Source organism: Cyanistes caeruleus, chromosome 9, assembly GCF_971803275.1.
Source record: "Cyanistes caeruleus chromosome 9, bCyaCae1.hap1.1, whole genome shotgun sequence".
In the NCBI taxonomy this organism is placed as follows: domain Eukaryota; kingdom Metazoa; phylum Chordata; class Aves; order Passeriformes; family Paridae; genus Cyanistes; species Cyanistes caeruleus.
In genome coordinates, this window is record NC_141709.1 from 13,540,882 (window position 1) to 13,555,854 (window position 14,973).

Sequence of the window (14,973 nt, forward strand, 5' to 3'; positions counted from 1 at the left end):
TTTAAAAGATCAGTAATTTTAATTAATTTTTAAAGAGAAATCTAAACATTACCAGTATTACAGAACTCATACAATTTGATTTTTTATTGTCTTCAATGCAAATTTAAGTATTTATTTCTTAGTATATAACAAATTTTTTTAAAAAGTAAATTCTCTTGAGTACATCAGATTTTGTCATTTTTTGTCATTGCTTTTTGTTTTTCTTTTCCAAATGATCAAGCCCTTTGAAAGACTGAGCTGCTTCCCTTTTTGTCCTCTCCTTTCCCCTTGCCTCCACTTCCTCAAAGAGACATGCTTAGTTTTGGAATTTCTGTATCACAGGCAATTCAACTTCTGAAAGAGACAGACTATATAGACAATGATAAGGAATATGCTAAGAAATTAACTTTTTATAAAAGCTTCAATAATAATCTCTGTATATACTTAAATATAAAGTGTACTTCAGTGCACAGTCAACAGCATTTCTCCAAAGTTATTTACTGTGATTGGAACTACTCAATGGTTCTGTGATTAACTATCTAACTTAACCAGCACCATCTAAAAAGCCTTTAGATTTTTCACAAATACATGTATTTAAAGAATTTTGAGCAAGCTATTTTTACAGAAAACATTACACTTTAAGACACTGAACTTATATGGAACATTATTACCATAAATCCATATTTACAAGTTTTCTCTTGAAGTCCCTACCCAAGAGCCTAGGTCCTTTTTAATTCAGTCATTTTTATAAATAAATTGTATTATAGAAAGCTTTCACAGTTCTCAAAGACAAGTCCAGTTTCTATATAATTACAATGACTTTTAGCAAAAATCAGTTAGGAAGAAACATGCCATTTTGAAAAACCACTTGTAGTGTAATACTAAATAGAACCTAAGAAACACACGTTTATCTTTTCATCTCTCTGCCTTCTACTCCCCCAAAAGCAGCAAATTTAAATTATAACATGGCTTCCATTTCGGATCCATGTAGTATTTAAGTGCAGTATTTGGAAAAGTCAGTTCCATTAGAATATGTACACATACTGTTTGTGGTTTTAATACATCATAAACATCACCACATTTATTCATCCTTAATGCGGACCACATCCTTGGGTTTACTAAGGCTCTTCACTTCCTCCAGTAGTCTTCTAGGTGTCAAAATATGAGTAGAACCTGACAAAAGAACATAAATATGAACTGTATCAGCCAAATTCTGACTTTCAGACACTTCCTCTTTAAAAACATCAGTTACATGCCAGTGTTTTTTACTGCACCCAGACAATGGAGAAGCACAGCACTTCACAGTGTTTTCATATAAAGCACCATCATGTAAGTGTCACCATTAGGTAGGCAATGTCCCTCTTCCCACACTCAGACATCCAGATCAAGACTCTCACTTTGAACACAAATTTCAAGTCCTGCTCTGCCCTGTTTGAAAGACAGGACTGAATCTGGACTCTCACTTTGAACACAAATTTCAAGTCCTGCTCTGCCCTGTTTGAAAGACAGGACTGAATCTGGACAATTGTCCCAGCCTGCAAGAAACCTCCCATTCTGTGAAAGAGTGAGTTAATGAGAGGCTTTACCCTAGAATCAAGAAACTCTCTGGATTCAAGATTACCACAAACAGTAGTGTCCCACAGAAATACGTTACAGAAAATTGGCTTTTACTGACTAGCATTTCCCTGAAAAAACAAAATTCAAGTCTTGAGCAGCAAAGAAAATCCTTATTCTTCAATGCACAACTACCTCTCTTTTTCTCACAGAGTGATTATAACTTCTGCCATGAAGGGTCACCCTGCAGTTCTGAAGGCAACAAGTAGTGTCACTCTGAATTGGCTACTATTCTTGGAGTTCTGAATCAGGAACACAGCCAAATGTCAATCTTTCGGTAATCCGTGTGGAAATTTTGCAACTATCACCTTCCCTCAGAAATCAGGATTACAAACAAAAATTACAAGAATCATCTGTAAACAAAAGGGAAGATGGTGCTGTGCTGAGTGCCAGATACACCAGTAAACACCAGCTACATCTACACTAAACATGGTATTGTAAACAACTTTCAGATGAAGAAATACTCCGGTTAAACTACATTCCTGTTGTCCTGCTCTTTCCATTACCACTCCGAACTAGAACCAGCATTAAACCTACCTCAACCACCACCAATGAAACCAGCAAATAAAAAAATAAACCAAAACAAAACCAACCACACATAAACACACCTACAATATTTTGTATATGAATTGTAAATGTATTGTAAATGAATATTTTGAGCTAACAGACTCTAGATCTCAGAATCAAGGTTAGAATTGTTTTAGGGAAGAGTATTTATTTTAAATCATCACAGATGGTAGACAGATTCAATCTGAATCTCAAGACTAAATTAAAATGCCAAATATAGACTTCTCAAGCAATTTAGAATGCTTTAGATGACCCAGCTATCATCTGGTCATGCAGATGAACACAGGTCTGTGGTAAGGTTCTGTATGCAGGAGCTCTGTTCCTGTATATTTATATATATATATATATGCTTTACCACCTAGTTATTTCCTGTAATGCTATTTAAAATTCATTTGAAGCACAGCAGCTGATGGAATAAGCATTTACTAAGTCCAAAGTGCTGAAAGATTACTACACCAGCTGCCAATTGCCAAATCTTAAGCAGGGGAGTTTTCAGGACCCAAGTAGTTAATCATTGTGTGGTTTATGCCTCTCAAGTACCCACAACAGAAACTAGAAAAGGTTGCAAAGTCAACCAAACTACACTGAAAAAGTGGTTTGGGGTTTATTTGTTTAGTTTTTTGGGTAGGATTTTGATTAGGATTGTTGCGTTTTTTTAATACTTATCTTCCTTCCAAAGTGAGCGGTTTTGCACTAGTCTGTCAGCTTTCCTACTTCCAAAAGCAATTAGAGTAGCAAGTGCCACCGGAGATAAAGCAGAGGCAGATGCAAAAGTTTGTTAGGAAACTGTAATGCAAAGAAACAGAGGTCTCTTGAAATCCCATCTGCTGTACACTGACGTATCTCTAACATAAATCTTCTGTAGAGCCCAACTGTTTTGTCCTTAACATCTTGTGCCAAAAAAACCCCTCCAAACATCAAACAGTTGAGATAACCTGAAAAGATGCTTTTAAGTGCATAGTTTTAAGAAATACACTGACTATAGCATTAGTGTGGTGAACCAACAGAAGGAATCTAAGAAAAATGATTTACATTTTCCAGAACCACACACGGTAGAGCACATACCCCGTATGTGCGTTTCCCATGGCAAGCTTACCAATAACAACTTCACAGGACTTGTAGGCCTCAGAAACTTCATAAGCGCTGCGCATCTCCGAGTACGTGACTCCTCCAATCACAAACACAATCAGCCTTGCACCGCTCCTTCGCTCCTCTCTGTAACTCGCTCTAGGCTTCTGGCGTGCACTGCAAACCATTTCATAAGATGACATTTATACAGCTTGCCTGATTAATTTTTGGTTAAAATTATACAGTTAACAAGCAGTAGCAATTTTTCATACAGTTCATGTCATGCTTGATTATAATTTCAGCAAAAGTATTTAGATAAAGTGAAAACTTGTTTTTATTAAATTTTAATCATCACATTACTCAAACTGTTTAGGTATCACCAGGGGGGAAAATAAATACAAAACAAAAACTTTGTTGCACACACAGCTAACATGCCAAGGACTCCTGCCAAGCAGCTTAATACTGCATGCTCCCAATTCCAGTGGCATTTTTCAGAAGAGGTTAATTTCAAAAAGTTGGAGTCTTGGGCTTTTCCATCTCCAAACATGAACAGAATCTCTAAAGAAAATATTTGTCCGTTATCTAATCAGATTCAGATACATAGGAAAAACAAAAGCAGCCTGAAGTGCTTAGATGTCTAACACACATGTAGTAATTGCAGTCAGGTAAAGTCATTTGCAGTCCTGATCTCTCTGCTAGAGTGCCTTCAAGATTCCCACATTTTACCCATAAGATGGAGATCAAGTTCCAGTGTACAGGGGACTTGCTCTAGTATTCTCTTGCACTGATCATTCTAGGGCATATCCAGGTGTTGTGAAGTGCCTCCAGGGAGGAAAAGAGTTACTTTTCAGATAAGCATTGTCCCACCCCAAACCCCTTGTGAAGGACGGCCCAGGAGTTCTGATTGGGTTTGAGTACCTTGGTGGGGGGGTTTCTCCCTTGCTGTGTTTCTAGTGGTCCCTGACCCTGAACTCCACCCTCAAAGGTGGAGACCCCTCAAGAGTTCTGTCCCTCAAAAACCCCTGCTCTGCCTCTGTTCCGGGCTCTCTGCTCTGGACCTGAGTTTGTTCCCATGCTGAATAAATGGTTACATGAACAAAGGCCCGTCTGTTGGTGTTCCATGCTGGTCCCCGAACCCTGCAGCTTCTCTGGAGGAGATCCTGAGGTTACGGACTGCAACATCCAGGAACAGAAGGATACACCACCAACAGTTTAATTAGAAGTGGATGTAAAAAACCTACTTTCCTAAGGCTGTGTATCTCTACTTTTTGTTTTTAATTTAGTAAAGTACAAATTCCTTCAAGTGTGTCTTCCACATTTTGTATATGTTCAATGTTTCCCTCCCTGAATTCCAGCATCTGATTAGTGCAGTGAGCATTCCTGAGAGAGGAACACTCTTAGTGAGCATTCCCGTGATAGAAACACTCTTGGGAGTCTTTATTAATTTATCTCACCATTTAAATAACACTGTAAAAAGTGATAAAGCTCTCAAACTGGCAGGTATTGATCATGAGGTTCAAGAGCTAGTGGAATTAAAAAGAGAAAGAAAGAATAGTACAAATGAGCTAAAACAAAAAATTCCAAAAATCACTTCTCAGTAACAAGCATTAAATATGCAAGCACACATTTCACATTCATTAGCAGAAAATTTATTTCAAGATCTCCAACTGTTCTGGACTTGTCTAAACCACTCCCTGGCAACTGGGATCAAATGCCCAACAGGCCCATATTTCCTAATGGGAGAGCTTACAGAAAATAAATTTAATTTCCTGAGGTCATTAACCCAAATAATGCCACTACCACTAACATAGCAGAGGTAACTTTCAGGAGTAAAACATTCTTTTTGCCTAAGTCACATTAGGTAAACATGAATGAACATTCATTCCTGAAACTACACACTAACAAGCTCAATGGTTTAACTTCTCATTCTAGGGAATATGAAATGTTATTTCTAACCTTGAAGCAAAAAGGAGATACTACAAATAAAAAAAAAAATACATTACTAAGAATTATTAAAATAACAACCAACTTAAGTATGTTTTAGATTAAATAAAAATATAGGCTTGATACATTAACATTACCTTTCAACTTTTATTTTGCTGTTCAGTAAGCACACTTCTGTAAGGCTTTAGAATGTAAATGACAAAAATACTGAGATCTGGGTAAATTATGTTTCAGGAAATTAAACCATTTACCTTACTGCTCCTGAACCATTCCAGGTGGGAGGACACCGGGAACAATAAGGCCAGTCTTTTGAATCTAATTTGTTTTCTATAGCATCCTGAAGTGCAAAATAAAGACAGACTTTAAAAAGCCGTACAGACCTTAACCTCAGCAATTCTCAGCTTTCAGAAACAATGTCTGACTGGAATTTCACACCAAAACATGCAGCCCAACAAGTAATTGCAAGTAGCACCTCTTGAATAGTGCTCCTACACACTATTCATGAGAATAAAGCTGGACCTAACAAAATGCTGGACCATATAATGCTAAAATGTGTTTTGTGTATCACAAGGAATTGTGAATACACATGCTTCTTTAGTAAACATATTACTGATTTAACTGTTCAGATTTCACTAGCAGCTTTTCATCTGTAATAACCCTAAACTATTTAATTTCTATATGGCAATGTATGAGAGAAGTCAGGCTCCCCTGAAATCATAAACGAACATGTGAAAGCCACCAAGAATCTATGAATGACGGCACTGAGTCGGACTAACACTCCAATAAACTCACCATTCTTTGTGATATCAGTCACTGACTGATGCTTAGGAAGAGGTTTAAGGACAATAAAACTACACTTCTGGCAAATAACACCTTTCAGGCTCTACCACACTATAGTTTAGATTGGAATTGCAGTTTAAAGACCCATTGGAGTTAAAACCAAGATACAGATCTTTAAACCATACCAAACACTGCAAATCTCAGGACAAATTTTTCTAAAAGACTTCTTGCTTTCACTTTCATTTGCTTCATTGTTAAAATGACCTCTAACAAGATGTATTACTAACAGCAGTCTAATGCTCTATATTAGAGACAGACTAGAAGTGATGACTTTGCCCACCAGATGTAATTAACAAAATTAACTCAAAATACTACGGAATTCAAAAGATTGGCTGTAACAACTCACTCAAGTAAATCTCTGCACTGCAACCATGAATTAATTAGTTGGTGAAATTTACCTCCATAACATCTTTGATAACAGGAGTCCACCTAGAAAGCTGAAAGGTTTCTTCTTTAGAACGGTCCCTTCTTGTGTATTTATGTTGCTGAGCAACAAACTGAAAAGATTTTCAAAATATGGTTGTGTTATTTAGTGTCTGGATTTTTGGAACTTACTAGCAGTCAGTAGCAGAAGGAAGGGGGATAAGCATGAGATTTTAAAGAAATAATAATGATAAAGAACAATTATTAATACCTCTAGAATTCAGGATACACTAGAAATATGAACTTCAGAGACAAAGAACTGAGTAAGTTGGCAGTTTCCCAAATCAACTAGCTCAAGTCACCATCTAATTGCAGAAGGAACATTATGTGTATGTTACTTTAAACAACTAACATACAATAATAATAATTTTCAAAATTTACCCCACAAAAAAAAATTCCTAGTAATTATCTGTTTCCAGAACCAGATCTGGATAACATCACTAAGAGTTGCTGAAAGAGCTGTAGTCCTTGGACGGTAGGAAATTACTAAATAAATAAATACATTCTTACTGAAGAGATAACAGGAACATCAAGGTATTTCCAATTTCTTATCATATCACTATCACTTTCTATTTGTACATTCTGGATCAGCTTGTCCAAGTTCTCCTGGGTAGTTCCTTCAATATATGGAAAACAGACAACAATTACCAAGTGACTGTGAGTAAGACCAGTTTTCTCTCACAAATTCTGGGCTACTATTTAGTCCAGAACTTTTTTGTTTGTTTTGTGTGAGCAGTCTAAGTTTAACATAATACAGTATTATTTTAGATAAAATTTTCTTTAATGGTTCGTTCTTGAGACCAAAACTACAGATTCCTCAGACTGACATTAAGCCAATTTTCTCCTTCTCTACAACTTTTTCCCCACTGACTTAATTTTCAGGTTGCAACTGACATGGAGCTCCCCCTTTAACAGCTTCAATAACATGTGAAAATAAGAAAACCAACTACTGCACACATGCAAGAATAAGAATTAAAACATCGTGTTAATCTACACTTGAATTACATCTCTTAACTCCTTATCAATAGTATCTTTGCTGCTAATCTGAGAGAATATACAGAGGATGGACAGGATTACTTTCAAACCCAGCTACCAATTCCAATGCAGAGACTTAGGCTAACTACAACCACTGTACAATCCTAAAATTTGAGTTTAAGTTCATAGCACTGAGGAAAAAAAAAAAAATGGGGCAACTTGTCATACCATTTGTGCTGAAGATATACAGGAGAATAGCTCTGATTTTGTCATAGCTATCATGACTTTTGTTGAGCAGAACTGGAAGGAGGACCCTCATAGAGTCTTTTACTTTTTGACCTTCAGCATCAGTTCCAAGAGCCAAATCCTAAATTAATTAAAAATAAAAACCAGACATCATGGTTAAAATAATTAAAGTAATCTAAATCAACGTTGTTCTGTGTGTTTGGAAAGGCATTTTTAGGAAACCACAGGTTTCAGGAAACAATCAAGCTGCATCAATTTACACTCAGTATGACAGGTCTGATATTTATTTCCATAGTTACAGCATTTTAATAACATTACATAACACTCTTAAACATTTAAAACTGTGATATCTAGAATTCTCAGAAATGCAAATTATAATCACAGTGTAATGCCTCCTAAAAGGTACTTTCCCCAGACATTTAAAAAGGGCTTCCCTCTGCACAACATATTAAAGGAACCTTGTAGGAGTTTTGAGCCATGAAAATGAAGGTGATCCTTATACAAATCAGCCAAATTTAAAGACCAAAAAACCCCCCAAAACTCTTAGGAACACCACCTTATTAGGAGATTAAGAGCCTTGTATATTACACTTAGTTTTAATACTACTACCTCAAAAACTGGTCACAAAATAAAGGCAAGAGACATAGTAGTTTAGTCAGTTAAAACAAGCTTCTATTCCTGCAAACAGAAAAGTGGTACTTGCAATACTTGCAAAGTTGCTGTTTTGTTTGTGGCTTTTTTTAAACATACCTGTTCAGTTTTACAGAGCCTTTCTATGTTAGATTTGAACTTGCTCATGCAATCTTCTGCAATGTTAAGATGAACAACTTGCTATAAGACAGAAAGAACAAAAAAAAGAGAAAATAAATGCTGTCGTAGCTCGATTTTTTTTTCTAGCATATCCATAATTTTTACTGGTTACAAGAGTCAATCCTTCAGGACAAAATCAAGCATTTTCTGTGTTTTCCCCTTCACTTAAAGATTTACCCCCATAATACCTTGTAAAACATTAAGCCGTTATGATATTTTAATCCTCAAAGCACACAAACTATTTCATTCTTTTACATAGTAAAACAAAACACATGGAATAACGTTTTTTTCTCTAAATTCTACAGAAGGTGAAAACATTAATTTGGAGAACAGCTATATAGCACACTACAGGAAAATGACAGACTAAAACTAGACTTCAACAAAACAAAGTTAAAGTGCACGGAATTATTTATGGTGAAGTTGTGTTTACACAAAACCCCTTACCTTACTAATCTCCTTACGATAGAGTGGCATCTTCTTCATCAACTGGGACAGAGCAGATATGGATAACTGGAAAGAAATGTCACAACCTGAAGATCTGTTGCCCCAATAAACGACATGCTTATTTCCCCTCCTGTTGCAGCTTCGCTTCCCCACAACCCCTGAAAACTACAGTTAAGAAAAGCCTTAATTTCGGTAGTAGATCCATGAGTTACATGGATTTGATCAGCTGAAAATAACTAAATTACCAGGAAAAACAATACCTCAACTTAAACAACTTACTTTTCCTTCTGCTGCTTTTGTTTTTGATGAAGCATCTTTCAAAAGTTTGGGTATTTCCCTGAAGAAAAGAGGAAAAGAATCAAAGGCAATAGCACATGAGTTCTTAACTGTTTTCTTAACATCTTAAAAGAATTGCAAGAAAAACTTCTGAATGAAAGTAATAGCCTGAAATACAGGTCTATCTTCAGAAAAAAGAGTGATTTTTTACACAGGAAATATTAAACATTCTATCTGCAATATCTTTATAATGTCATTTGATGCAGCAGCTTGGTAGTACTGCATGCAAAATAACCCCTTCAGATTTCAAATATTTGAAAATACTTGCCAGGAAATTACTTGATTTCCATTTACCTCAAGAACTGCAAGTAGCATTAGTATAACTGCATACTGGGTCCATATTGTATTTTTGTAGTACAGTTTTTTCCTGGCATTGATTACTTAACTGAATCTAATCTGTATTGCAACCATGTTCATTACTCTCTGTATTCCAAATAAACAGCTCAAACACCCTCCCTCTCAAAGAAACCAACCAGCTGGCTTTGTTATTTATTCACATACTCTATCACATCTGCGATATGCTTGTGCCGCATCTTCACCCACAGGTCATCATCTTCCTCCAAAATTGCCTCCTTTTCCTTCCCACCAGAGCCTTCTGTTTTGTATCTTCCAAGGGAAAATTCAGACAGTTATTTGGGGTTTGGGTTCCCCCCAATTTTCATCACTTATTACAGTAATATTTGTAACAGTTTAATCAATATAAATGGTAACAGCAGTAATAGACTAAGGTTTTTATTTATAAGCCAAGCTATTGCCTGACAAAATATAATTTACAGAAGGATTTCACAGATGACCTATTTTAAAATAAAAGCAGCAGATGAATTTTAGATTCTTTGGGGCAATAGCTTCTGCACATTGTTTTCAACCAACAGTAACTAGAGCTTTAAACACACATTTACATGCACCTCAATTTCTCTTCAGTTTTCAATGGTAACTTCCCTGTAGTTTCAAATGCAAACTGCACAAAGTAATACACACTGCAATTGCCAAGTGTAGCTTTCTCTGTGTACCATAAGACTTTATAACTAAAGGAAAATGAAGTCACATTCACCAACAAAATGCTAAGCAGGACAAAGTACTTCATATATAAAAGAAACTGCAGCACAGCATTACAGAGCAGCTATTATGTGACTACAAACAGCAATAAACCTAAAACAAGACAGCAATCATGCCACATGATATTTTCACATTTACACAAACTCACACGGTGCCGACTGCCAGAAAGCAAAAGAAAGAAAAAATTACAAGATTAATGATGAAAGTCAGATCATGACTACCTAAAAAATATACTCTGCTACATCTTCATACCCAGTAATCAAACCCAGATTCATAGAACTCTGAATTTTCTATTAAAATCTTCACTCAGTGCTTCTGACTGAAGATATACATTCCTTTTGGCTTGGCTGAACAGAGGCCATCAGGTCTCTTCTGCTGTAGTGGGTCATCAGAAAGCAAAGTCCTACCAAAATCCTTGTTGTCAGAACAATCAGACAGTAAAGCACATAACTTACGCAAATGAACACTACTCCAAACTGTGCTTATAAACTGAACATGAGTGATTTAAACGTGTATTTACAATAAAACATGTAAATTTTAGTAACTACACAAATTACATGACTGGTGCTATAAAAGTAAGCATTCCTGAGAAATAACGTAGCTCTTTCTCAGTATTCAGTTAGTGGTATTGATTGTCTTGTTATGCCAAAAAAAGTTGACAATATGAAAGAAAATCTACAGAATCTCAATGCGCACTCCTAAGGCTTTACAAGAGTAGTACAAGGTGCTTAGTCCTTAAAAAATGCAATTTGTTGGACTCAAAACTTAGCAAAAATGCCAATTAAATCCTACCTAATCACAACTAAGGGAGGAAGTCAAGAAAAAGATGAAGGTAAAAATACAAGAGGAAAGACTAACAATAAATGAAGCAACCATTATACAATATGAGCAGCTAATATTGCCATGGTGCAATTCAACTAAACAATTTCAGGGATTTTATAATCAAGTTCGCTTTTTGCTTATTTTTTTTTTTTTAAGTACTTGCTTGTAAGTATCATTTTCAATGGGTAGCAGATCATATGCCATTGCCTGGAAGGTGAGCTCGTGGAGCACAGTTGATACTGGGTCAAAGCCACGATCAATTATTATTAGTTGGGAATGGGTTTTAGCCTAGAAAGCCATCAAACAAACACAAAGTTAAGACATACAGTACAAAGTTAATGCATGTTAAATCTATTTGCAGTAAGTCACAGCACTGCAGGTATTTTTATAAAAGTAACTGAAAAACACTGCACTATGGTCCAAGTGTTTGAACATTTTAATGATATACAATGGTTTTAAATACTAATTTTAAAGCAATGCTCTTAGACCACTTCAATATACTCAGAAATCTGAGCTTTATTCATCTAGTGAACAAAAAATGTAAAAGAAAAACAAAACCCAAAAAAGGCTGCCCAGAGATTTAACAGATAACTTCATTGTTTGTATTGCACATCAGATAGTGCTGCAATACAGAAAAAGACCTCCAAACATTCAACCAAAGGTTTCATTTAGGGATTTAGTGAAGTGGCAGGAGCAGCACATACATTTAATTTTGTAGCAAAGCACAAAGTCATAAAGCCAGAATGGTTTAGCCCAGGGTTTTGTGTTTAAGCAGCTGCCCTAACCAGGTCTTATCTGTAGTGACAGATCAAAACCATTATTTATGTGAAAAGTTGTATCTTTGTGGACAATATAACCCTTCGGGGGAAATATTTCAATTCTGCAGGAAGCCCCTTCTACACATGACATTATGGAAGGTGATTTTAAAACAATATTTATCCACTAGTCTTCAGGTTTGTAGCATCCCACTACATTATCACAGGGCTAATTGTTCAAATAAAATCAGTTTGGTCACACAAATACAGCTTTACTCCAACAGTTATTCATCTCTACATTGCTTTCATCCACAAAAACAACTAAATGGCAACTAGTTGCCTTTATTATTAAATAAGATTTATATTTGTAGAACTTAACTGTTGAAGAATAATACAAAGATTTTTTCCCCAAAACTTACAAAAAAAAATAAACATTTTAGTTCACTTTCTACCTTTATTTGGCTTTTCTCATCTGTTTTGTAGTAGTCTTCAAGAGTTTTTTCAACAAGTTGTGCAAGTTTGCTGGCTCTATCAGATGGTCCACTGGAAAAAAGGAAGCATGCAAAAATAACTCATATTTCTTCATCAGAACACTAAAATGCTACCTTTAAAACAGAAAATTCCCTAGACTGATCCACCACTTTCACAAGTTTCTGAACTCCATTTTAAATATTTCCAATATATTTTCACTTTTACATTATTATTTCACTCTTTGAATGCTTCAGGTATTTCACACAGCAGAAACAGCTTCAGCCAAAAGATTGGCATTAGCTGGCACATGGGCCAGCACCTCAAGTTTCACTCAGAGGTGGGAAACGAGAAAGAAAAAAAGAAAAAGAACAGAAAAAAAACAGTCAAGCAATTATTTGTTACCTTCATAGAGAGTAAGATACTACTTCACATTACACCACAGAATGCAGTCCTTGAATACAATTTCAGAAGCCTACTTTGACTTCAAAGATAGTAAATCCCTTTCAGAGTTCAAAAGAGGCATTCTTCTCAATATCTCTACAAGAAATCCGGATCCCATGTGCCCCAGCAATTTCTGGATTTCTTGTTGCCAAGCAGAGCTGTAAATGGCTGAACAGCAGCAGTTCTATTACAGGATTACGCATGTGGCATACAAGAATGCGGCATATCAGTGTCACCCTACTGACCAGACATGAAACAAACCATTCAGAACAAGAGGTATAGCAAGTACTGTTACATGCATGTACACAGAAAAACACTGCTCTACCTACACTTCACAAATTCCTGCTATTCCATATTTCAGTCTTGTGGATTAAAACCAATCCACAGCTACAAGAGAAAAAAAAAAAATCAAATTATGCTGCAGCCTCAAGCTATGACAAAATAAGGTGGTAAGCCCTGTGTCTTAAATTGCAATGCAAGATGTAACCAAAAGTATGTATTCTATTACCAGCTGTTAAAACCAGGTGGGACAGTGTTCTTTATCTCTTCCAGACCCATCCTCCCTCCAAGGCTTATCTTGGTTAATGGGCCATTGAGTCTCACTGCATGACTGATAAAATTACATCATCCCATTGGGAGATGCTCCACCCAGCAGGAGGAGCCAAGCATTCCTACCTGGGTATAATCCGAGACTCAGAACACCCCGGGCAGCCTTGCTCCACTGGATTCCCAGAGGAAGACAGGACCCATCTACACCACCACTGGACCTTCAGAGGAAAACTACACCCTTCTACAGGATCACTGCTTCAGCAGAACCACATCTGTCACTCCCGGAGGACTGCAGCCACAATTTAATCGGACTGCTACCAACACCTGGTCCAACAGGGTGTCAGTGTTTTTTGTACTACTGCATTTTATTTTAATTTTCCTATTAAGTTGTAGAGGTTTTTAAAAATTTATTTATACATACTAGTAAAGAACTGTTATTCCTACTCCTATATCTTTGCCTGACAGCCCCTCAGTTTCAAAATTATAATAATTTGTAGGGAGGGGGTTTACATTTTCCATTTCAAGGGAGGCTCCTGCCTTCCTTAGCAGACACCTGTCTTTTCAAACTAAGACACCCTGGAATTGAAAGAAATTACAATATAACACTAACTTTGCCCCACCTTTTATATCGTACTCCTGGATTCTCATCTAGCGTGGCACATAAGGTAACAATTTGTTCAGCCATGACTTGCAGTACAGCATCTTTATCCTTTGTCTTTTCCAGAGTGGGACTGTAGCAGCGGTAGAATGCATCTGGGATGTTGAGAGTAAATACCTACGTAAAACATACACACGAAAAATAGGGCCAAACTTGCAGATTGCCAAAACACCTGGTAAAAAGTTTGCTAATAATTTAAAACTATATGCTGCAAGAAAAAGTCATACATAGGACACTTAAGAAAGAAATCCCAAACCAACCCTCATTCCCTATCCCTGCTTGTCGTCTTCTTGTTCTTAGACTTTTTCCCTATTAGTCTCCTATGTAAATTACTGTATTTTTCAAATTGCTTACAGGACAAAAGGAACTAAACACCCATCAGTGTCTTGTACAGGTAATATCAGAATGATCATAGAAAGCATCAAGGTTAAATTGGTTTAAAATGAAATTTTACATATTGTATCTGCTTTTAATATTAAGAACTTACCTTCAATAGCTGAAATTCTTTAAATGCATTAAATCTTGATTAAAGCAGCTTAGTACTACAGAGATGAAAGGCTTTTTCAACAGTTTTGTAAATGGAATGTAAACATGGGAACAATCCCATTGTCAGTAAATGGATTTTCTCTAGTTTCAGATGGACTCTGTAACTACCGAGTCAAAGAACATCTATCCAGATAAAGGTGTTTGCTTCACTTGAGTAGATAATCACCTGAACTTTGCCCAGAAATTAGTCTGATTATTTACTCTTAGAATCCCAGCAAGCAGGCAGACCAGTTAACATTGTTCCTCTGCTAAGGATTCAAAAGTTTCTCACAACCCCAGACACTAAGAATACAAAACTACAGTAAAAGCAAGAAGAGTGCTGCCCAGCCTATGTGCTGCTTATTTTCAACTTCAGAAAAGTAGTCCTGATTTCTGTTTTCATGGTGAGTCCTCTGGAGAACCAGGACCACAACATTTTCATAGGCTTTA

The 14,973-nt window shown here is 36.2% G+C and overlaps 1 protein-coding gene across 2 annotated transcripts in view; it reads right to left on the reverse strand.

Annotated features, from left to right (window-relative positions):
- Positions 1-14,973, reverse strand: part of STXBP3 (syntaxin binding protein 3) — a 23,602-nt gene continuing 8,629 nt past the window's right edge. For both annotated transcript variants that reach the window (XM_023931988.2, XM_023931990.2), the window contains exons 7-19: positions 13,961-14,115; positions 12,332-12,422; positions 11,288-11,412; positions 9,748-9,852; positions 9,190-9,247; positions 8,911-8,976; positions 8,407-8,487; positions 7,639-7,777; positions 6,946-7,052; positions 6,411-6,509; positions 5,424-5,509; positions 3,257-3,405; positions 1-1,152 (exon numbers count right to left, since the gene is read on the reverse strand). In XM_023931988.2, the coding sequence (XP_023787756.1) occupies positions 1,061-1,152; positions 3,257-3,405; positions 5,424-5,509; positions 6,411-6,509; positions 6,946-7,052; positions 7,639-7,777; positions 8,407-8,487; positions 8,911-8,976; positions 9,190-9,247; positions 9,748-9,852; positions 11,288-11,412; positions 12,332-12,422; positions 13,961-14,115 (1,353 nt within the window). In that variant the 3' untranslated portion in view covers positions 1-1,060. The remainder of the gene's footprint in view (positions 1,153-3,256; positions 3,406-5,423; positions 5,510-6,410; positions 6,510-6,945; positions 7,053-7,638; positions 7,778-8,406; positions 8,488-8,910; positions 8,977-9,189; positions 9,248-9,747; positions 9,853-11,287; positions 11,413-12,331; positions 12,423-13,960; positions 14,116-14,973) is intronic.